Source organism: Diospyros lotus, chromosome 2, assembly GCF_014633365.1.
Source record: "Diospyros lotus cultivar Yz01 chromosome 2, ASM1463336v1, whole genome shotgun sequence".
Lineage (NCBI taxonomy): Eukaryota > Viridiplantae > Streptophyta > Magnoliopsida > Ericales > Ebenaceae > Diospyros > Diospyros lotus.
In genome coordinates, this window is record NC_068339.1 from 31,808,042 (window position 1) to 31,832,745 (window position 24,704).

At 36.7% G+C, this 24,704-nt stretch overlaps 1 protein-coding gene and 1 long non-coding RNA gene across 2 annotated transcripts; both read left to right on the plus strand.

Annotated features, from left to right (window-relative positions):
- The first annotated feature begins 2,004 nt into the window (after nucleotides 1–2,004).
- On the plus strand, nucleotides 2,005–2,544 carry LOC127794771 (uncharacterized). Its single transcript, XM_052326018.1, has one exon. It carries the CDS (start codon nucleotides 2,005–2,007, stop codon nucleotides 2,542–2,544), a length of 540 nt encoding a protein of 179 aa, XP_052181978.1.
- Nucleotides 2,545–9,294: 6,750 nt separating this feature from the next.
- LOC127795631 (uncharacterized) lies at nucleotides 9,295–18,983 on the plus strand. Its single transcript, XR_008021839.1, has 2 exons — nucleotides 9,295–9,644; nucleotides 18,526–18,983. It is a non-coding gene; the product is annotated as an uncharacterized LOC127795631 (long non-coding RNA).
- Nucleotides 18,984–24,704: the final 5,721 nt, after the last annotated feature.

Below are 24,704 nucleotides of genomic sequence, written 5' to 3' on the forward strand. Positions count from 1 at the left end.
GGATTATAGACAGTAAGTTTTGGAAATGTATGCCCTAAAGACACGTTTTGTTTAATTTATGGTAATGATGTTTCTTTTAGTCAGTTTATGGCACATATATTGTTTGCATTTAATTGTTGAAAAAGTGTCCATGCTATTAAATAAGTGATTCATGTGATGGGTCGTTCTTCACAGTTAGGCATGAATCATGGGTACTTAATAAGCAAGAAAATATCACTCTTGATCTTTTGATAGAACTGAACATTCTATCATGATAAGATCATTGTGCAATAGATCCTAATGGAGGATGGCTTGCCTTAGCCAGTAAACAGTCCGTTTACTCTAATTGTACAAGCGCATTTGGAATGCGTAGAGTGGACCTGTGATAGAAGCTAATGACAAAGTACTAATTATCATGGAGCTAGTCTATCACTGCTACTACGTGGACGAGTACTCTAATACTTGAGTATTAGTTGGTGGTCTAGTGAACCTAGAGCTATATTCTTAGATTCACTGTAGGTGAGGTCTATCAAAGATCAATAACCTTTTGAGTTGGGAGTATGGTTTCTAATTAGCTAGGACAGACTAATACAAGATAGTTTCTGTGATTCACCCCCTTGTGATTGTCCAAGAATAGTCAAATAAACCAGGGCCCTGGGAACGTGACTTAAGAGTGTGTGCTTCTGGGTAGCTTCCAGTGATAAGCAAGTACATTTGAGTAGTCACGGATTATTGGACTAGTGGTCTAAGGATGGTAGAAATCATTTAGAGAGGTGTTAGTACATTATTCCTTTCTAAATGATGGGTGTTACGTAGAGGGGTATTTTCGTCATTACACTAGTAGGTCAAAGACATGGCATATGAAAAATTATTCGTGGGGTCAATGTTACCATATGGTGATAGTTAGAACACTTAGAATGACAAAATATAGCTACTAGGTAGCAGGGATATTTTGGTCATTTTAGTAGCAGTGAATAATTTGTCTTTTGGTCCCCGGGGTAGCTCGATATAACTCATGTATTATTTAATACATTTGGCTTGTTGGGTGAATTACATTGAGAGAGAATTATTTTATTCAGAATGGTCCATAATTAATTGGGCTAGAATAAAATAATAGTTCATTAGTTTTTAATTAATTAATTGGGCTAACCTAATTAGAAAATTAATTAAATGGACTTAGCCCACTAGGGTTTGGCCCACTAGGGTTTTAACCCTAGGGTTCTCCCTATATATTCTCTCCTTGGTTGTTTTTCACCTAAGGTTTTTTCTTTACTCTTCTTCACCGAAAGAGAGGCCACGAGTTTTGAGATATACCTTGGAAGATCGAAAGAGAGCCTTCAAGTTCTGATGCGAAGGAGCCGAAGGATTGCAGAACAGCCGTCGTCTCCACCACGAGAAGAAGCTCCCGCCCATCTTCCGCCTGTCGCTTCATTCCGTCCGGTAATCCGAAGGAAAAGTAAGTTTCCTAGATTCTAATCAATACGAGGAAAGTTTTTTTATATAAAAACGCTTCCGTTGCATGCTATGTATCCTCGTGATGATCCTTCAGTAAGTGCTCGGGAGATTATTTTTTTGTCAAATTGTTTCGCAGGGATTGTCAGATTTGAAAGATTTTCTAAACTAAGGTTAGGAACTTTATAAGGTTTAGTAGGCACTAGGTTCATGAAATCCCTGTACCAATTTGGGAATCCGGATATTTGAAACTTGTATTAGTGGTCAGCTAAATCCATGTGAGGTGGGAAAGTCAGAAACGTATGATTTATGTTTTGGTCTTATTAGCTAGTTACAAATGTTTCGGATTATTTTACTGTTAAAGGTTAAATGTTGACCTCATGATTTTAGGTGTGGATATTTCAGATGGTGAAAACTAGACGTTCTAGAAGATTTGAGCCTGTCACCCCAAACTATCATGAGAGTAACACCTAAGAGGAGGAAACACAATATTCTCGCGAGGAGATATCAGAAACTCCACAAGGAAATCCATCTCAAGGAGAAAACTCAGAGGGTGGAAGTCACATAGATCGAATGGAGATGGTGATGGAGAATATGTTGAACTTCATGCAAGGGATGCACCTAACAGGTCAGGCTAACCCTCGAACTCCTGATATCGTTGACAGATTTCAGCGGTTGAATCCGCCTATCTTTCGAGGCAAAGCGGGAGCCGACCCAAGTGAGAGTGAATATTGGATTGAGCAGATTGAGAAAATCTTTAATTTTATCTGCGACGATGAGGGGGAAAAAGTAGGTTGTGCCACTTTCATGCTTCGGGATGAAGCAAATCAGTGGTGGAAGACCATGCAAAGGACCCTACAAGGATCCGGGGGGCAAGGTACGCCAATTGTTATAGGGGCACAATTTAAGGAATTGTTTTATGCTAAGTATTTCCCTTTGTGTAAGAAAACGGAAAAGGCCCGGGAGTTCATGGATCTGAAGCAAACTGGAGACATGTTTGTTGCCCAGTATGAAGATCATTTTACTCGGCTAATCAAGTATATGCCCATTTACAACTTGGACAGGGAGGCAAAAGCTCAGAAGTTCCTTAGAGGGCTGAAACTGGAAATCTAGCTAGCATTAAGCTCTTTGGGGGCACGTACTTACGTGGAGGTGGTTTCACAAGCTCTGACCATGGAAAGCAATCTTCACTGAATGAATTCCCTAAGAACAGAGATCTAAGAACCCAAGGACATAAAACTTGGGAAAAAACATGATCTTGGGGTTCGAAAAGAAAATTTCAAAAATAGGGAGAACTGTCCTAGATGTCAAAAATTTCATCTGGGAAAAACCTTGTGAAAGAGGGAACCCAAGGTGCTATACATGTGGAGGAAAGGACCATATATCTCGAGATTGCTCGAAAGGACCCTTGTGTTTCAATTGTCGACAGATCGACCACTTCTCTAAGGATTACCCGCAAAGGAGAGAAGTCAATCAGTCACGGACGAACCAAGGAAGCAGAGAGCCACAACAGGGTTGTGTGTTTTAGTTGACGGGAAAATATGCTAGTGACAACCTGGCGGTTGTATAAGGTACCTTGAGTCCTCCTTAATGCGGTTGTCTGAGTGTTAGTCGGTTCCCGGTCAGCCCATTCACATCACCTAAGGAGTGATGATAAATGTATCAACATATAATTTGGAAAAGAAGGGATGCCAAGTAGAAAGTTGTAACTTTGAGTATGGTTTGAAACTTTAAGGAATGTATTTAAGAATGAAAAGAAAGATGTAACAAGACTACTCTAGACCTTAGTTATGAATTTTTATGAGAAGCTAGTAATGGTATTTGGGGTTAGCAAACGTACTTGTAACCTTTGTGAGTTGATGATAAAGGTGTTCAAATCATACTTATATGAGTTTGTGATTGTATTTATGGACCAATATCTGACTTATACTCCTCGATAGAATTCAAGCATGAGAAAGTGTCGGTACCAAAAGTGTAACTACTACATCGTATGCTAAGTGGGCTTGGGGAATCAGAGGTTTGGAAAGGGGGTGATGGAATGGTAATTGCATACGTGGGCTGGGGTACGTTGTAACTATGAGTGGTATATTTTCCTTGATGTGGGCATGTGATCTGTTGTGGGCTTACTTAGGAAATGTGTTTTCCCGTAGTAGCAAGCAATGGGATTGCGGTTCCCATACTTAGCCTTTGGGGAAGGGGAATTTTATCCTAGTTACTGACCTGACCTTCGGTTTAGTATGCAAATAGTTGTACACCCCAGTAATTTGGAGCGATTGGCTCTGATCTGGTTGTTTCGAATCTCCCTTTATTGATATAGTTATTGGTGTAGTAGTAGGTATACTTTGGTACATTTGGGAGTGTGAGTTGGCCTTTAAAAGTAGGAGAAAGTTAAGCTTGGGAAAAATGAGAATGAAAATTGGGGGTCTTGGCAGCTAGAAAATTTTGGGCAGTATTATGCCACCCATGGTTGGGAAATTGGTAGTCGATGGGTTTGCCTTGGAACCGTGGCGATGCTATATAAAAAATTTGAGGTTTTCGTGGGAGCTTGAGGTACTTGTTCGCTCATGGGATTTGAATGGGGGTGGTGACGAGATAGAGTTTTTGAGGGATTGCGCTTGTGCGGTCCAGCACCATCCCGGGTGAATGAACGTGGTGGCTAACAAGCCTGTTCTAGGTGAACGTAGTGGCTAATGCAGGAATGAGCCTGTTTTGATGACTCGAGGGTGGGGACTGGTGGAGGCTTTCTAGCCTGTGGCAGTGAATGTGATCCCTGAGGGAACATCTACTTACGTCGCTAACCTGACAATTCTGCCCCATCTGATGAACAGATCTGACAAGCTCTTTAGGAAGACTCAAAAAGTGTGGTCATGTGTTGACAATTGGTAATGGGCTGGGAAGTTTAGATAAAATATTCTGATTCCTGAATCGAATTTTTGTGCCTAAGGACACGAGTTAGGGCAAACCATATTGAACGAGGCACACCAAGCCAAACAATGTCTCTTGAAAATGGGTTCTAGAGACACCATGACGTTGAGAAATATGCTTGGAAAATGAGAATTGATGCGAATTTTTGAGGAACAAGATGATACCTTTGGTTAAGGTCCTATGGAGACATCACAACCTGGAAGAAGTAACTTGGGAAAGAGAATAGGAAATGCAATTGAAGTACCCATACTTTTTTGAAAATGCGATGTTGCTGGAGTGAATTTCGATGTTGCTGGATGTAATACCCAAAAATTTGCAAGCTATTTCCATTAATTAAATGAAGCATTTTCCCGATTTTCTTTAGGTTCTCGAAAACTCGAGAATTTGTGGGATTCAAGGATCTTTAGGGGACCTAAGTGCAATAGACTTCAAAGTTTTATTAAAACTAACTTTGGATTCCAAAAGTTATTAAAAGTGGCTATGGATTTCAAACCCAAATTAAATCAAGCTTGGGACACATGGCATAGTAGGAAGAAAGTAATGATGATAGCTCATATCTCGAGGACACGTGGCACCGTAGGATGAAAGTAATCATTATGGCTCAAATCTCTATGACACGTGGCAAAAATCCATTCATCGAAGGGTTTAAAATGTCATGATTAGACCCATATCTCAAAGGCCACTTGTTACAAGGGGAAGAAAGCAATGATTATGGTGCAAATCTCAAGTGCCAAGTGTCACCATCTTAAGAAAGTCAAGTGTCCCAATCTTATGGATTTAAGGGCTCTATATAAGCATGCTTTGGGATGGGTTTTTGGCCACTAAATTAAGGGGTAAGTTGCTTATAAGAAGGGAGAAATTCTGCTGGAAAAAGGGAAGGAAGCTCTGCCCGAGTGGAAGCCGAAAGCAAGTCGCCGGAAGATACGAACCTGTCTTGAAATTCGTGCAAATAGTTACCAAAATTGCGAGGTAAGCTCTTTTTTTCGGTAATCACGTAGAGGGTCGAAAGAGGAGTCCGTAGGTTTAAACAACACTCGAATCGGAATTAAAATGAGAGAGTTATGGCCGTTTTAATTTTTGGGGTCGGAAGTCCGTGCAGCACGTGTGCCACACGCGCCCAGCAAGGCTATGCGTCCAGGTGCGTGGTAGCCCCTTGTGGCCGCGCACGTGGGCACGTGAGAGGCCTTCTGGGCTTGAAATTTTTCATGCAACCTTCTATTTTTAGTGGCTACTTACCTATCCAAAAATATTTTAAGTTTGGGTACCAAAAAGTCTCGATTTTTACAAAAACATTTCACTTGGAGTGACGTTTGGCCTTAAACTTCGCAATCGAGAAGTGAGGAGTTAAGGTGAGTGGTTCTTGTGCATGTAAACTATTCTTGAATGTCTCTTACTTCATCTTAATCACTCTTGACTTCATTTATAAGTGGTTGTGGCTTGCGTTTCATGGTTTCCTTGTTTCCGAGCATATCCTCCATATTTTGCATGTATCATGGCGTTTTTGTGAACATGGCGTGAGTAGTTCTTGTGCATGTAAGCTATTCTTGCATGTCTCTTACTTCATCTTGATCACTCTTGACTTCATTTATAAGTGGTTGTGGCTTGTGTTTCATGGTTTCCTTGTTTCCGAGCATATCGTCCCTATTTTGCATGTATCATGGCGTTTTTATGAACATGGCGTGAGTGGTTCTTATGCATGCTCCTTGATGCCTATTGATCACTCTTGGGTTTCATTTGTGGACGGGTTATTGCTTACGTCTATGTTCCCTTTGTTTCGAGCATATTTTTTTACTTTGTTTCATCAAGTTTGACCATGACAGCTTTCGTGTGCGGCTTGTGGCTTGCATATCATATTCCTTCTGCTTTGTCATTCAGCATGTCATGGTTGAGGGCTTACATCTCATGTCTTATTACTTTTGAGCATATATTGCCTATTTTATACGCATCTCGGTATTCATATCTATGGTTGGTTGTTAGGACATCACAGGGAATCTTGTGCTCTTGCGGTGAGCTACCATGATGATTGCAGGACATCACGGGGGATCTCATGCTCTTGCTGTGAGCTACCATGATGACTGCAAGGGTGATTGTAACCCCCTGACTTGGTTACCAAATGGGAAGTTTTATATTGGCATGATCTTGGAAGATTTGTACTTATCTCTGCATAATTCTTGGCATAGCTACATATTGCTCTTGCATGCATAGTTTCATTTCCTTGTACCACTCACTTAGATGTAACAATTTAAGTCGGGTGTTTCATGTTGGAAATGTATGCCCTAAAGACACGTTTTGTTTAATTTATGGTAATGATGTTTCTTTTATTCAGTTTATGGCACATATATTATTTGCATTTAATTGTTGGAAATGTGTCCATGCTATTAAGTAAGTGATTCACGTGATGGGTCGTTCTTCACAGTTAGGCATGAATCATGGGTACTTAATAAGCAAGAAAATATAACTCTTGATCTTTTGATAGAACTGGGCATTCTATCATGATAAGATCATTGTGCAATAGATCCTAATGGAGGATGGCTTGCCTTAGCCAGTAAACAGTCCGTTTACTCTAATTGTACAAGCGCATTTGGAATGCGTAGAGTGGACCTGTGATAGAAGCTAATGACAAAGTACTAATTATCATGGAGCTAGTCTATCACTGCTACTACGTGGACGAGTACTCTAATACTTGAGTATTAGTTGGTGGTCTAGTGAACCTAGAGCTATATTCTTAGATACATTGTAGGTGAGGTCTATCAAAGATCAATATCCTTTTGAGTTGGGAGTATGGTTTCTAATTAGCTAAGACAGACTAATACAAGATAGTTTCTGTGATTCACCCCCTTGTGATTGTCCAAGAATAATCGAATAATCCAGGGCCCTGGGAACGTGACTTAAAAGTGTGTGCTTCTGGGTAGCTCCCAGTGATAAGCAAGTACATTCGAGTAGTCACGGATTATTGGACTAGTGATCTAAGGATGGTAGAAGTCATTTAGAAAGGTGTTAGTACATTATTCCTTTCTAAATGATGGGTGTTACGCAGAGGGGTATTTTCGTCATTACACTAGTAGGTCAAAGACATGGCATATGCAAAATTATTCGTGGGGTCAGTGTTACCATATGGTGATAGTTGGAACACTTAGAATGACAAAATATAGCTACTAGGTAGCAGGGATATTTTGGTCATTTTAGTAGTCGTGAATAATTTGTCTTTTGATCCCCGGGGTAGCTCGATGTAACTCATGTATTTTTTAATACATTTGGCTTGTTGGATGAATTACATTGAGAGAGAATTATTTTATTCAGAATGGTCCATTGGGCTAGAATAAAATAATAGTTCATTAGGGTTTTTAATTAATTAATTGGGCTAACCCAATTAGAAAATTAATTAAAAGATCTTGGCCCATTAGGGTTTGGCCCACTAGGGTTTTAACCCTAGGGTTCTCCCTATATATATCTCTCTTTAGTTGTTTTTCCATCTAAGTCGTTTTTCATTCTTCTTCACCGAAGAGAGGCCACGAGTTCGAGTCATACTCCGGAAGATCGAAAGGGTGCATTTGAGTTCTGATGCGACGGAGCCGAAGGCTAGCAGGACAGCCGTCGTCTCCACAACGCGAAGAAGCTCCCATCGCTCCATTCCGTCCGGTAATCCGCCGCAAAAGTAAGTCTCCTAGATTCTTATCAATACGAGGAACGTTTTTGATTTTAAAACGCTTCCGTTGCATGCTTTGTTTCCTCGTTCATGATCCTTCATTTCATACCCCTGAGATATTCAACATCCTAGGTATATCAGTCGTGTCAGGTACTCGGAGATAAGCATGAGAAAGAAAAAAAAGGGGCTACAAGGAGGCTAACGTTTAGTTTAACTTTTTGTTACTCATGTTCTATGGTTCTTATGTAATCTTTGGGTATGTTTTGAGAGTTGTGTATCGCAGTTATATAAACAAGGGTTACATAGGGCTTGGATTTACTTATTATGCTATTAAAGTTGTAAATAGTGATTACTATGTACCATGATTGTGGTAAGAGTTATTTGACGAATTTTTGAAAGTCATGCATTACGGTGTACTCATATTAGAGGTTTTATTATTGGAAATCCCCTTTTATCTATCTTCAGCTAGCTATCAGGTTCGATCCATCGCTTCCTTTGGTAAGGATTTCCATAACGCCCTTATGGATATTAGCTTGTATTTAGCTTCAGCATATAATTAAAGAGTGGGGCGTTACACTCTGCATGCTATTTCAGGTGCCTGTGCATCAGAAACAATGAGGGTAAGGGGAGGCATTGGGCACGTATCAACCATTGTTCTGGTAGATTCGGGAAGCACTCATAATTTTATGTGTGGAGTTCTTGTTAAGAAGGTGGGTTTACAACCTAAGCATGGAGGACGATTTGAAGTTGTGGTGGCTTCAGGTGAAAAATTATCTAGTCCAGGTAAGTGCACTAATGTGAAGTTGATTTTACAAGGAGTGCCTATTTTTGTGGATTTTGACTTGCTTCCGTTAGAAGGATATGATATTGTGTTGGGCACGCAATGGTTGTGTACACTTGGCCCCATCTTATGGGGCTTTGCTAAGTTGCAGATGAGGTTCAATGTGACAGGTAAAGATGTGGTTCTTCAAGGGGTTTCCATTCTAAAGGATAAGGTAATTGGGGAACTTAAATTCAGCCGTGAAGGAAAAGTAAAAAGGGAATGTTGCTCCAATTGTTCTCTCTTAGAACCCCACTCTAGAAGGATAAGGCTGGATTTCAACGTACACATCCACAATTGCATCAGATTTTGGAAACCTTCCAGGATGTATTTAAAGAGCCCAACTACCTACCACCTCCAAGGGCCCATGATCACAAAATTCCTTTGATAGAGGGAAAGGGACCTATATGTGTCGAGCCCAATCGTTACCCATATTATCAAAAGGATGAGATAGAAAAGTTAGTGGCAGAAATGCTCTTTTCTGGCGTGATCAAACACAACAACAGTCCTTATTCATCACCAGTAATCTTAGTTAAAGAGCATGATGGGTCGTGGTGCATGTGTGTTGACTATCGTGCTCTTAACAAGATCAAAGGCAAGGACCAGTTTCCAATTCCAGTTATTGATGAATTAATGGATGAATTAAATGGAGCAAAAGTATTCTCAAAGCTTGATCTGCAAAGTGGGTATCATCAAATTCGAGTGGTACCGAAGGACACAACAAAGACGGCTTTCCGAACGTATCATGGCCATTATGAGTTTTTGATAATGCCATTTGGCCTTACCAATGCTCCATCCTCTTTCCAAGCTCTAATGAATGAGGTATTTCAAAACTATCTGCCAAAATTCATCGCTGTATTTTTTGATGATATTCTCGTATATAGTAAATCTTAGGGTGAAGGTGAACATTTTCAGCATTTAAAAACTACATTGGTTGTACTAAGATCTCACAAATTATTTGCTAAAAAGGAAAAGTGTCAGTTCGGTTAAGGTGAGGTGCAATACCTCAGCCACATAATTTCTAATACAGGTGTTGCTATGGATTTGGAAAAAATTTCTGTGATGATAAGCTGGCCTAAACCTGCCACGCTTAAGGCTTTGATAGGCTTCCTTGGGTTGACCAGTTATTACCGAAAGTTTATCTAAAAATATGGTAAAATAGCTCGACCACTGACTGTAATGCTAAAGGACTCCTTTGTATGGACACTAGTTGCTGAAGCAACTTTTCAAAATTTAAAGGAAGCTATGACTAAAGCTATGGTGTTGGCTCTACCTAACTTCTCAAACGAATTTATTATTGAATATGATGCTAGTGGATCGAGTGTGGGAGCTTTCTTAATGCAAGAAAGGCCAATAGCGTTCTACAGTTAAGCCTTACAAGGGAAGAACTTGTTGTTGTCCACATATGAGAAGGAGATTTTAGTATTAGTACTGGCAATGCAAAAGTGGCGTCCATAATTATTGGGGTGACAATTCCTAGTGAGAACTGATCAACGTAGCTTGAAGTATTTGTAGGACTAGAAAATTACTACTACAGCTTAACAAAAGTGGTTGTATAAGTTGATGGGATTTGATTTTGTTATTGAGTATAAAAAGGGGAAAGAGAATATTATGGCTTATTCTCTCTCCAAAAGAGAAAATACAGGAAGGGAAAATGGAGAACTTGCAGCTATTACCTAGCCAATTCCTAATTGGGTAGAGGCTATCAAAGAGGAAGTTAAGTCCAATTCAGATTTGCAAGGATTAATTAAGCGCATCCAAGGGGGCGAAGCAGTGGGCCCATGGGAATTCAAGGGTGGAGTTATCTTTTTTAAGGAAAGGATTTATCTTGTTGAAAATTCTTCCTTAATTAAAGATATTATTAGTCAGTTTCACAATAGTACGCATGAAGGGTATCAAAAAACTCTCCAACGAATTAGAGTAATTTTTTATTGGAGGGGTATGAGAAGAAATATTAGAGAATTTATTGTTGCCTGTGATACATGTCAACGGCACAAAACAGAACAACTTTCCCCAGCAGGTTTACTCCAGCCATTTCCTATACCAAGCCAAGTATGGGAAGATATTTCTATGGATTTTGTTGATGGTTTGCCACTATCCAAGGGAAAGACCACTATTTTTGTGGTTGTTGATAGGCTATCTAAACATGCCCATTTTATTCCCTTATCACATCCATACATAGCTATTGGAGTCGCACAAATTTTCTTTGATAATATCTTCAAGTTGCATGGAATGCCTAGGACTATTGCATGCGATCGAGATCCCACATTCACTAGCATATTTTGGTCAGAATTGTTCAAATTGAATGGCACAAGTTTTAATTATAGTTCTACATACCACCCTTAAACCGATGGTCAAAGCGAAGTGGTTAATCGAACAATGGAGATGTACCTGCAATGTTTCACAAGTTCACCACCTAAGGAGTGGAGTAGATGGATAGCATGGGCCGAGTATTGTTACAATACAAGTTGTCATTCAACTATTAAAACCACTCCTTTCAAAGTCGTATATGGCCGGCCACCTTCTACCTTATTGTCCTACATTCCAGGCATGGCTAAGGTTAAAGTTATGGATGTGACGCCCCATTCCCACTAACGGGTGCTACTCGTGAACAATCAACCGAATTGCTCACATGCCCGGCCATTCGTGAAGGATAGACTATGTTTCAACACGAAACACCCTAGGTGGGAACTAGGCTTCATCTTTCGCTTCCCTCACCCCCAGGATCCACTAGCAGATTTGGGCTTTAACCATACCACACTTGGCTAATTAATTTCCGTTAAGTTTGCCCAATCGCCATTTTTATTTATTTTAATTCTTTTTCGTTCCAAGAATTCCACTGGGCTCCATAAAATTTACCATTTCAATCAACCCATTGATTTTTATCAATTTTGGAGGAAAAACTCATATAATTTAAATTATCAAAAAATTTGACATTTTCTTCAAAAATACCCAAAATCTCTTTATTTTTTAAAATTCCTCTGGGCCCAAAATTAACCAAGAATCCCCAAATTTTTCAAAAAAATTGGCCGACGGGGCCTGCCTAGCACGCCCACCACTGCACGCGCTTGTTGCCCGCTGTGGCCCCTTGTAAGCCCCAGCTGCTGCCACTTGCCAACCCTACACTTTTTTTTTTTCTTCTCTTAGGCTATCTGACCCAAAATTTTAAAAAATTACACCCGTCATACATACATAAAAAAATACCCACTTTTCCATAAAAGCTTACAAAGAAAATACTTATTTTCTTCTTCCACAAAGTTTACACAACGAAGGAAAAATACTACCTTTTTACACCCACTCATGGTGCTTATTACAACATAAAATCAATACAACCAAAAATAGGCTTCCCTGAGCCCTACAATGGTCTTTAATCTTTAATCCCATGCATCCACATGTCATTTCATCTTTGCCTTGATTTTTTCCATGCCTTTACAACCTATATTCGAGGGTAGAAACCTCATGAGCTATTAAGCTCAATAAGGGTGCAATGACAATAAGTATGAACAAAAACATATTATGTGATGCCAAATGCATGCAAGCAACATGCAACATGGTTAGGGCTTCCACTTCCTCACAACCACCTAGGTTTGAGGCTTTAAACTACCCTACCCCACACAACCTCATGACCATAGGTCCTTGAACACAAACAACATGCCAATGCACACATTTAAAAGTTTAAGTGCATACTCACAACTTGCAAAGCCACCACCCTTGGGGCTATCCCTTACCTCATTCTTTAAATCTTCCAATCTTCATCTCAAGAGAGCTCCTATCATCATCTTTTCCCATCTAAGGTGGCATTTCAAACAAGCAACTTACTTTTGACCACAAAGTATACCAAAATAAAGAGAAGAAAAATGGGACTTACCTTGAGCCCTTCATCTCCTTCTTCTCCTTCTTCTTCATCCTTTCCTCCATGAGAGACTTCTTCCTATCTATATTTCTTTATTTCTTTTTCTCAACAATGGAAGACTTCTTCCTTCTTCATTTCCTTTCTTTTTGATTTATTCTTCTAGTCTTGATATTACAAATGCAAGACTTCATCTCAACCCTCCATTCTTTTCTCTTTTGGAGAGAAAATCCTAGCCATACAAATAAAGCACAATCCATGTGCTCTTGAGAAATCTCAATCTCAACCATTGATTTTGAGGAGATCTAATCTCCACCATTGGCTAGAAAAACATCTTGGCTACAACCATATATATATTTACATGTGGCAATCACTACAAGAAAAGTAGCTTTTAGTGGCCACTTTTAATGGCGGCTAGAAGATATTTGTCACAAATACAACTATTAGTGGCGGCCAAAAACTGTTTATCACTAAAGAGGCATGTTTAGTGGCGGCCAAAAAAATTCGCCACTAAAGAGTTCATTATTTGTGACGGCCGTGATTTGTGGCCACTAAAGGTATATTATTGTGACAAATCGGACGTGGCGGCCACTAAAAGTAAGCTTATTTGTGAGGGTCGGCATGGGCGGCCACTAAAAGTACATTATTAGTGACGGCCATAGGTGGTGCGAACCCAAAAGGATTTGATCCTATGAACCCACAACCAATGCAAGATATACGCACCCCAAGAACGCTAAACACAGATTTGGATGATCCACACGAAACCCTTGGACACGAAAGAACAAGGACCCCGAATGTTGAAGACGCCACAAGGTTGATCAAGCCTTGATAAGTCGGTTAGTTCATAAAAGAACCCAAGAGAAGAGCACCTCTCAAATCTGGAATTCCAGAAAAGTAAATCACTCATTCATTGATTGATTTTCAATTGTTGGGAGAGTACAATTTATAGAGAGAGTAAACACTTAGGAAAATACAAAAGACCATAATTACTAGCCTAGGAAATATTCAAATCTGATTTCCCACAAAATATTAAATCTCTAACTTAATTAGCCTAGAAACTCAAAGTATTAAAGATGCTTGAAAATATGAAAAGTCAGATTGGGTTTTCAAGATTAAATTTTCGTGCACCCATGTGGCTAAGATTTAAAACAACATGTGCAGCCCAAAATAATAAAGTACAAGCCCCAATGAGTCAGCCCAAGTGTCCATTATGGCCCAAGCTCTTCATTTAATAGTATTCTGGCTCAAAAGACTCTCAACAGCTCCCTCTTCAGCCCATATAATGTTGAAGACGTCTTGCTTGCTTTTTAGGTCAGAATCTTGATAATTTTGATTGGCCCACATATCTAGAACCAGCCCATTCAAAGCTTCTTTAAGTCTTTTAGCTCTTGCCCTTGTAATTGGCCCTACTGGAACATGCAATGGGTCACTTGAATGATTTGAGTCAGCTTGTTCTTCGTGATGATTCTCATCAATAGGTGGCGGCCACTAAAGATGCAGTATTGTAACTTGTGGTTGTTTGGGTACTAACATGCTTATTTGTGACAGTAGGTGTTGGTGGCCACAAAAAGCTCATTATTAGTGATGGTCAGGCTAGGCAGCCACAAAGAGAACATTATTAGTGATGGCCATGAGCGGTGGCCACGAAAGGTGGAGTGTTGGTACCTACCACTTTGGTGCCTAACATGCTTATGCTTATTTGTGACAATTGGCCACAAAAAGGTGCATTATTAGTGACGACCACAAGTGGCAGCCACTAAAAGTGGAGTATTTGTTACTTATTTGTGAGGGCTGGCGTGGGTGGCCACTAAAAGATAACTATTTGTGACGGCCAAGTATAGCGACCACTAAAAGTGGATTATTTATGAAAACCAAGAATAGCGACCAAGTTATACTTATTTATGACGGCTAACTTTGAGTGTCATTAAAAGTGAATTATTAATAAAAAAATATATAATAATGTTTTAATATAAAATGTCACATAAAATATAATTAATAATTAATAAAAAATATTTTATTAAAAAGTATATTTTAATATGTTTTTATTTCATAATAGAATTCATTCTTCTTTTAATATTTTTAAGAAGTATATTTTTTATTTCAATATATTTTTATAATTATTTATTAATAATATACTTATTTTTATAATTAATTATAAATAAAAAAACGTTTGCTATAAGCCACGGGGAAGCTTGAATAAGTATATTATTAATAATAATTATAATTATTAATAATAGACTAATTTTTATAATTATATTAATAATATATTTTTATAATTAATTATTAATAATATATTTTATATTTTTAAAATATAAAATATAATTAATAATTAAAAACAAAGTATCTTTTTATTTATAAAACTTTAAAAATAAACAAAATATATTTTTTACTTATTAAAAACCTACAAAAACTGTGCAAAATGTATATATATCAAATAAGTAAAATATATTTTTTACTTAAACAAAATGTATGTATCAAAAACTGTGCAAAATATATTTTTCATCTCCCTCCGTCATCTCTCCCGCCTCCATATTCATTTCCCTCAATCTCCCTCATCTCTCCTGCCTCCACCCTATTGCCTTCGCCGTCTGAGTACCGTAGCATCTCCTTCTCTGGCTTCTTCTCCTTCTTCGGCTTCCACTTCGGCTCCTTCTCCATCTCTTCTCCGTCTCCATGTTCGACTTCTCGCCACTGGCGCGCTGTCGTTCGTGTTCTCGTCACTGGCGCTGTCGGTACTGTTTCACCTCTAAAACACCACTAATCAATCTCAAATCTATTACTTCTTTTTGTTAACTTCTTGGTTATCACATTTTCACTGATCTTCAATTTGTCTTTCACAATTTCACTGGAGATCTAATGAATAAGTGGTTCAATCTATGCTCGTCATCTGAAAATCTAATTGATCGAGGAAATATCTATGTGCAAAATACGTGTGTTGTTTGTGATACGCAAGTGCATTGTTATTTCGTACGTGCAGGCTTTAGTTTTTGCGATGTGATGTTGTTTACTAGCTGTCATTGGATTGGTTTGTAGAGGTTGGATCTATTTGATTGATTGGTGCTCTGTTTTTGGATTGTTTACTGCTGGTCTATACTAGTTTGACTATTATATCAGATAGTGCTGCCTTGGTTTTAAATTTATTGAAATTGGATAAAGTCTAATTGTGAACATTCCTCTATTATTATAAAAACTTATCTACCTGTGTTTAGGACCACATGGTCCCACTGCCTCTTACCCTTTCCGGTCCTCCCTTCCAACGACTCATGAGAAATTATTTTGTGTTTATTACATATTGTATTACCATACATTTCTTGTGTTTTCAATTTTCAATCAATTAATTTGGGGAATTTAGAGTTTCAGATTTAAGGTTTTAAATTAATTAAATGTAAACTATAATTGGTTTGATCTTGGTCTTTTTTCTCAACAACTTGGTTGAATTTATTGAAATCAACCTATGAATATAGAAGAAGGTAAGCTGTCCAAAATGTATTCAAAACCATATACTCAAAGAATGATAAGAATTCCCCAAAATGTAGGCCATGAAAATTCTAAGTTGGAGCAGCTATATGTAAGTTTGGTGCAAGACCTATAAATATGCTTACCTGCTCAAAACTTTTCAACTCATGGACAATTAAGTTTATCTATTGTAGATTAAATAATAGATATTTAATCTATCAATTTTCTATCAATTGCCTAGTCTTATTTTTGGACAAAATAACATTTGATAACAGAAGTCCTTGCGGCTAACTTGATATGATTCTAATAATACATCCATCAAATATTTATTATAGATTAAATGAATACAAGAGTCTGTTTTTCTTATTTGTTTTGTGCTATTTACCTTTTAAATCTTCTTTGCTATGAGTTTCATGTATTTGAGATGGCATTGGTTATTGGCATCTTTTGTTTTGTTTGAACTAATCGAAAGGTCCATCTAGTAAGAAAATAATGACAATTCAGGTTGTGTTGGAAATGGAATGGTATTTTGATTTATAGCTAGTCATGTGAATAAGTAAAAGATGCCAACATATCCAAGAGAGAATGTAATAAATAATAGTAGTCATCTTTCATCGTTGTGATTCAGTACATGTGTTAAATTTTAATTAATTTATTAAATAAATTTTTTAATTAGCTAGGAAAAAAGAACTAAAGAAATATGTTCTTGTGAAGTTGGTGACCGGTCAGATCCTTTTGCCAGCTGAGTTGAAGATTTAATTAATAGCTTCATGGCATCTAATGGAATATTTGTTTGTACAATTAGTACAATAATGCTGCCTGCTGCTGTTGTCTTATGCTTATCTTCCCTTCTATTAAAACATCTTAAGAAGCTAAGGGACAACTATTTAAAAATATGACCTTTCTTTGGTCTATTTTTGAAAGCAGAAAACCTTATACACTTGAAAAGGGAGAATGAGTGGCTTTATGAAAAATGGGGGAAAAAGATAAATGAATTTGTATTGGTATTGGTGGGACTGTGGGAGTGGGGAGGATAAGGAATAATGCTTAATTAATTAATTATAATGCTTCATATGTGGCCAGGCAGATTTCTGCTAGAGTCTATTAGTGAAAGCAACACCTTACTCAAAATAAAAAATTCTTAACAGAATTAGTTTCCTCCACTATGTACATCTTTTAAACACAAGACAACATACCTCTGAGTTGCATGATGGAAATGAAATTATCTGTCGGAAGAATTTGCATATGAAGATGAAAGCAAAATTGAGAAAACCAGTATTCTCAAATTGTACACACCATAATGAGACAGATGCAACAACTCAAAATTTATATGTGTATATTTAAGCTTATATTGAATTAAATTAAGTTGTATATATGTGTCTTACTGACCTATGATGTCTGTTAATTGGTTAATGTATCAGATGTAAGAAGTACACTTCAAAGATACTGCTATCTCTTGTTGGATAACCAGTATTCTTCAGATAGTTCTAGATATATGCTGAGCATTTGTCAGAGCCACTTATAATAGAACATTATAGAGTCTTAGGGCACATGTCTGTTTGTTATTTAACTAACTAAAACCACATTACAAGTTAAAAGGATTATGTCTATTTATTTATGAAACAAAATTTTCAATACCAAATTTTATCTGTATAAAATACTGTTGGTAACTACTTAAAAGTTTTGAGATATCATCAATAATATCTAAAATAAGAAGATTTTGTACAAGTAAAAATATTAAGGTCATCCCTGCCATGCTACACAAGGTTCTCTACTTTGTGAGGGTTAGGAGAGATTTATATTTGTGCATGGTATTTTCTTTGTATATCTTTGCAAATAAACTCTTTCTGCAACCAACTCAGACTTATAATCTTTCAATCATGAAGGAGCAATCTTACTGTGGCTACTAGTGTAGTCCCTATTCATAAGCAAAAATATATTCCTCATAAAGAAATTTGACTTTCATTAATTTATTTTTAGCATAGCATCAATTGAACTGCAACACACAAACTCTTAGCGTTTGCTACTTGTTTTCCCCCGGCCCCCTCTTTATATTCCAGAAAAAACATTTACAGTGGGTTGGTTGGATTAGTAATGCTTATGAATCTTTTATGCTAACCGTGTTGCCCTTCCTCATCTCCTAGAATGTAAAGTAGTCTATTTTTTAATAAATAACCATTTCTTTCATTTTTATGTGTGTTGCACATGCATTCGTATGTAATCTTATTATAACATATCCCTGCTGTGTCCCAACTTATCATTTTAATAATTGTTGTCCTGATGCTTTGCATTGTGTCATTTATGTTCCAAATTTCTCTATTATGCAGCGAAAATAATTAATTGAAGAGAATGTTGTGCTTAAATAACATGCATATCATTTATATATTATGATCGCAGATAGCCTGGAAAACAATTAATTGAAGAGAATGCTGTGCTTAAAGAACGTGCATGTCATTTATATATTATGATTGTGGACAGCCTGGAAAACAATTAATTGAAGAGAATGTTGTGTTGTCAAAACATGCCTATCACTTATGTATAGTGATCGCATATTTGAGATATGGCTAGTACAGTTTGGAAATTGGTTGACCGAAGCAGGCATTAAACTGGTATAAACTAATTCAGATGAGTTTAATCGGTTAACTATTTTCCTCCTTTGGAACAATAATTTAGCTCATGGATTTTCTGATTTATGGGAGGAAAATTCAAATGTGCTTATTATTATTATTATTCATCTTTGTTGATGCTCTCTCTCTCTCTCTCTCTCTCTCTCTCTCCATTCTATGGTGTTGTTGAACAGATGGGCATGGAATATGAATATCAATTGAAGCTATGGCTTTTACATTATTGCTTAAGTTTGTGCTTCCCGGCCGCCTCTACTGGATTAAGAGCAAATGTAAAACAAACGAATTTATTACATTTTTATCTGATTTCCAAATGCAGCTCTCAATGTTTTTTTTTAATTCAACCTATAAAATAAAATAAATAAAAGCTACTCGATCGAACTTATGGTTTTATGTTATGTGTTTTTTGTCTTCATGTATTTTCAAAAATCTAGAATACTTTACGATCTCTCTCTCTTTATATATAGGATTTTGTTGGGTAAACATCACCCTGGCTCTTGTGTGTTAAGACTGTTGGGGGCTAATTTTGGTTTATTTTTAGTATTATAAAATTTCATCTTACAAATTCGAAATAATCAGACAAGGTAAGTCCATAAATAGTCTCAAATAATTGGGCTAGGGAAATTTATTTATTTACTTGTTTATAAGTCGGTGAACTTTTATTTTACTATTTTTTAAAAATTATTTTGTAAAATGAACTTCTGAAAAATAACCTCATGAGGGAAGGCCATCAAACTATGTTTTTTTTGTTGGAGTTTATCTAAAATCTTAAATTAATAAATAGTGATGAAAAAATTGAAATAATTAGTATAATTAAACCAATCTAAGTACTCTAAAAAAATCAATTATGAAACAAACTTTTATCAATATTACTCATTTTGATAATAAGAACACTTATGAATCAGATAATATCATGTTAATTAGACCTATTTATTTTCACTTTCTTTGTTGGATCTATTCATCTATAGGAGGAATAGGAATTCCTCTTAATCAAGAAATAATAATGGATTTTGGATATATGCTTAATTCCGTCTATTAGATCTTTTGCACATAAATTTTCTTGCTTTCCTATCTCAAAATTTTCTTTATTTTCTTGCTATTATGGATGAGTACAAGAAATTAGACTGACTTTATTACTGATGTTTATTAATCTAAATAGAGGTGCAATGTGCAATGTGAAATAATTTCTTTGTTAATCTAATATTGTCACGCTTCTCATTTCCCTTGTAGTGTTGGTTTGTTTTCAAATCGTTGCGTTATTTGGGATTGTATTTGTATCATAAGAGGTATGTATCCCATGAGTGATGGGGATTTCATCACTCCTTCCGGGTGGTGGGAGATCACCCTAATTTATAGGTATGGAATATTAGTGAATATATATATATATATGTACATTGACATTGTGTATGTACATACCCCGTGAGTGATGGAGATTTTATCACTCCTTCCGGGTGGTGGGAGATCACCCTAATTTATGTGTTTATTTGTCCATTATGTTTAGACTGTCTAATGGATGTTTAACAATTTTTATAAATTTTATGTTAAAATTGATAGAATTGAATAGATATGGCACACACCAAGAGGGGGGGTGAATTGGTATAATTAAAAAAATTCTTTTGAGAAGTGAAAATACTTTCGTAAAGTAAAGAATAAAAATGAATTCTTATCAATGAATAAGCAAAGTCAATAGAGCAAGGATGCAATCATAAAAGAGAAAAAGATGAAGAACAGTGAAGACACAGATTTATAGTGGTTCAACCTTCCAAACTTAGTTCACTACCATAGCTATCCACTAAGGATTTTTAAAACCACTTTCACTATCAAACCCCCTACTCAATACGAGCAGGTCCTCTAGTTCTTGACTAGGCAGTGTACAACCTCCCAATTTAATGGGCCCTCTAGCTACTGCTAGGAAAAATACAGAAATTGAAATAAAGATTCCAAGAGTACAACTCTTATTTACAAACTCTCTCTTTAAATGAATTATCGAGGCTTAAAAGTAATGAAACAGTTAGATATCAAAGCCTCTTAAATGAAAATACAGAGAGAAAAAGTTAAGAGCTCGATGTAACAGTGAAGGCCCGATGATTCAAGATATTCAATATTTTCCAGCAGCCTTCAATGCATCTTCAACCACCTATTTATAGTTGATGGTGGGCAAGTTTGAATTTTGGACCGTTGTGGGTGGTTGGGCGAGCATTTAATGCGCCAAAAACTAGCCGTTATAAGTTTATGTGAAACACATAGTCGATAGAGAAAATAGGTTAGTCGACTATTTTATCAAATAAAACTGGCCATAGTCGACAGACACAAAATCATAGTCGACTATTTCTAACACAAACTTTCCATAGTCGACAGATACAAAGGCATAGTCGACAGATGTTAAAATATGAAGAGAATTTTGAATTTAAAGAACAAAAATAGTCGACAAATGAAAATCCATAGTCGACTATCCTTACTTGATAGTTGACAGATGAGAAAATAGTCGACATATGTCTTAAATAGTCGACAGATCAAACCAGCATAGTCGACTATCCTTATGCATAGTCGATTATCCTTAACAGCATAGTCAACAGAATGAAACACATAGTCGACTATCCTTTTGAAAACATGAAAACTTAACTAAACCTCATCTTGATTCCTTTGAAAGCAAGTTGAGATTATCAAAAATATATTTATTTTGAATCTAAACACACTCAACCACACTTCCACATTTCTCCTAAATAAATTTTCATAACTTTGCTTCAAGGAGATTTAAAAATTGATTTTCTCATACATATAATCCATATAATATAGATTGATTTTCATATAGTCATTATCAAAACTATTTTATTACCAAGAGTAAAATATCAAAACTTGTACCTTATATTTGTTGTAGTTTCCTTTATTAGTTTTTTGAATAAGAATATAATTTTTTTATATTTATTTTTAATTAGTGTGATGGATAGGAGTTGGATGCAATTGGATGATAGACTTTGTGACCAATACTTGAATGGAGTTAATGATTTCCTTGAATTCGCGTTCAGAAACCCACGCATAGATGGAAAAATCTGGTGTCCTTGTGTGCAATGCAACAATACATATTTTTTTGTCAAGATGATGTCAAGTTTCATCTAGTTAGGTATGGAATAGTTAAGAATTACGTTAATTGGTACTACCACGAGTAAGAGGTATTGGTTGAAGTAGAGATTAGTGATGAGGATGATGACAACAATAACAATGACGATATGCCTCCTATGCTGGAAGAAGCCTTTGGGTTGCCAGGTGTTAATATTGATATGGGTCACTATTCATCTAACGAGAATGAGCCGAACTCGAGTGCAAATTTTTTTTATGAATTATTGCATGATGCTGAACAACCTCTATTTCTAGGATGCACCCTGTTAGGAACCAGCCAACCGTGTAGCTTCGATTCTGCCTTCTTTGATCCGTAGAGTTGCAAGCGCAAACTCCTCCAAGTCGGTCCACACGATCGAGCCTTTTCCACGACGCCTCGAGTAGTGCTAGCAAACCCTGGGCGCCTCCAAGAGAGATCCGAATTTTCCTTTTCTCCTTTTTTTTTTCCAGCTTCTTAAGTGGCCTTTTATAGAGTAAAAAACCCTAATTATGCCTTTGAAAAAAAAAAAAAAAAACCCTAAACGATTTAGGTCTGGCCCATAATCATATTGGGCCGTATCTCTCTTTTAAATTATGGAACGGGCTCGATCTAAGTGTGTAACCCCTTAGGTCCACCATTGGGCTAGATGTAGGCCAACTCTATTGGGCTATATGAAGGCCCAACTCATTAGATTAATTAAACTATTTAATTAAACTTATGGGCTTCTTAATTAGCGCATCTTATGGGCTTCTTAATTAAACTCTTTAATTAATAGTTTTAGAATTAATCAAATTAATTCTAAAACCCTACATATCATGGTTAACGTCTAGCAACATGCCATGAATACCTAGCCAACGATGAAAAAACACGGACCTTTTCAATTGCAAATACCGTGCAGTAAAATCCTTTCATCAATCTATGTCCCGATTGAATTTAGGGTATGATTTTATGACGAAACCCTAATCATTCAATAACTATGTATCCATTCCAGATTTATGACTTGATAGGTGAAATCAAAACACTTTTTGATTTCCACCTCACCTTGGCCAAGGATTTCCTTAGTCATGAAATCATCGGAATACACAGGACATCTTCTCATCTTATCGATAAGTGATGAATTCTATTTCGACATCCACAAGTCTTCATATGTGATAAGGTTACGCCCAGTGATAATTTGTTAATAACTCCATTGGAATCCAAAAAAGAACCAAAGCGTAACCAATCAAATATAAGACTACCGTGATGTCTCAAGTCTAAGGACCAATCTGCACTATTGCAACACAGAAATTCCAATTCAACAATAAACAATTACCATTAGGAATTCTGTAGCGGGTCAGTTCAGTGTACTTATTCTTGTAATAAGCACCCACATATATGCACTAGTGTCCACACACCAATGTCTATGAAATAAGACATACTCCTAATTGAGCATGCATCATATATGCTAGTCTATCCGAGTTATTAGTGTCCAATCCTAATAACTCTATGACTAGGAACATTTAAGATCAAGGCTTATGAGGAATATGTTTCATGATCGTCATCTCTATGCACAACCATATTCCATGAGCCTATTTGATCTATGGACTTTGTCAAGAATGGAAATAATAAAGACAACCATCAATGACAAATAAAACATAATGCCTTACAATAATAATTGATTGAAGATAAAGAGTCACGATGAAAAAAAAAATATGATCAATTACATGTAAATATAATTGGCTTGTGGGGCATAACTCTAAGTCGAAGCTTTCATTTCTTGTGAAATTGTTACATTTGAAATGTTTAAGTGGGTGGAGTAACAATTCATTCAACATGCTACTTGAGATAATAAGATCTACATTTCCAGTGAGTGAAACTGTGCCTTCTTCTTATTATGAAGCTAGGAAATTCATCCGAGCTTTAAGACTCGATTATGAAAAGATAGATGCATCCCCAAATGATTGCATACTTTTCTGAAAAGAATATGAAAATTATCATGAATGTGTGAAATGTGGTGCTCCTAGGTGGAAGTCAGTGGTAAGAAAAAAAGATGTAATTGGGAAAAAGGTACCTACAAAAACCCTGAGGTATTTTCCATTGACCCCAAGGCTTCAGAGGCTATATATGTCATCCAAAATAGCTTTAGATATGCAATAGCACGAAGATAAACGTGTTAAGGATGGGTTATTACGTCATCCAATTTCTGAAGCTTGGAAAAAGTTAGATGAGCATTATCCTTCATTTTCAATTGAACCTCGTAATGTTAGACTTGGATTGGCAAGTGATGGATTTAATCCATTTGGCTCAATGAGCATTGCTCATAGTACATGGCCTGTGATTGTAGTTACATATAATTTGCCCCCTTGGATGTGTATGACACGACCTTATCTCATATTAACCTCACTTATTCCTAGTCCAAAAGCCCCTAGAAACCACATTGATGTTTATTTGCAACCTTTGATTGAAGAATTGAAGGAGTTATGGGAGGCCGGTGTTCAAACATATGATGCCTCAAAGAAACAAAATTTTCAGATGCATGCAGCTATTTTATGGACTATTAATGACTTTCCTGCCTATGCAAATTTGTCTGGATATAGTACAAAGGGAAAGTGGGCTTGTCCTTGTTGCAACAAACACACTGAGTCTCATTTGCTAAGTTATGGGAAAAAAATTTGCTATATGGGCCACCAACGATTTTTACCTAGGAACCATAAATGGAGTAATAATAAAGTTCATTTCAATGGGAAGGTGGAACGTAGGGACTGACCTCCACATTTGTCCGGATATGATGTGTTTGAACAATTATGCACTGTTGAAAAAGGAAAATGGGATAATTCTAATGATACTTGGCTAAAACATTGGAAGAAAAAAAAGTA

Excerpts from the sequence above, each read along its gene's own strand:
- LOC127794771 (XM_052326018.1), top strand. The coding sequence starts at position 2,005 with ATGGAGATGGTGATGGAGAATATGTTGAACTTCATGCAAGGGATGCAC.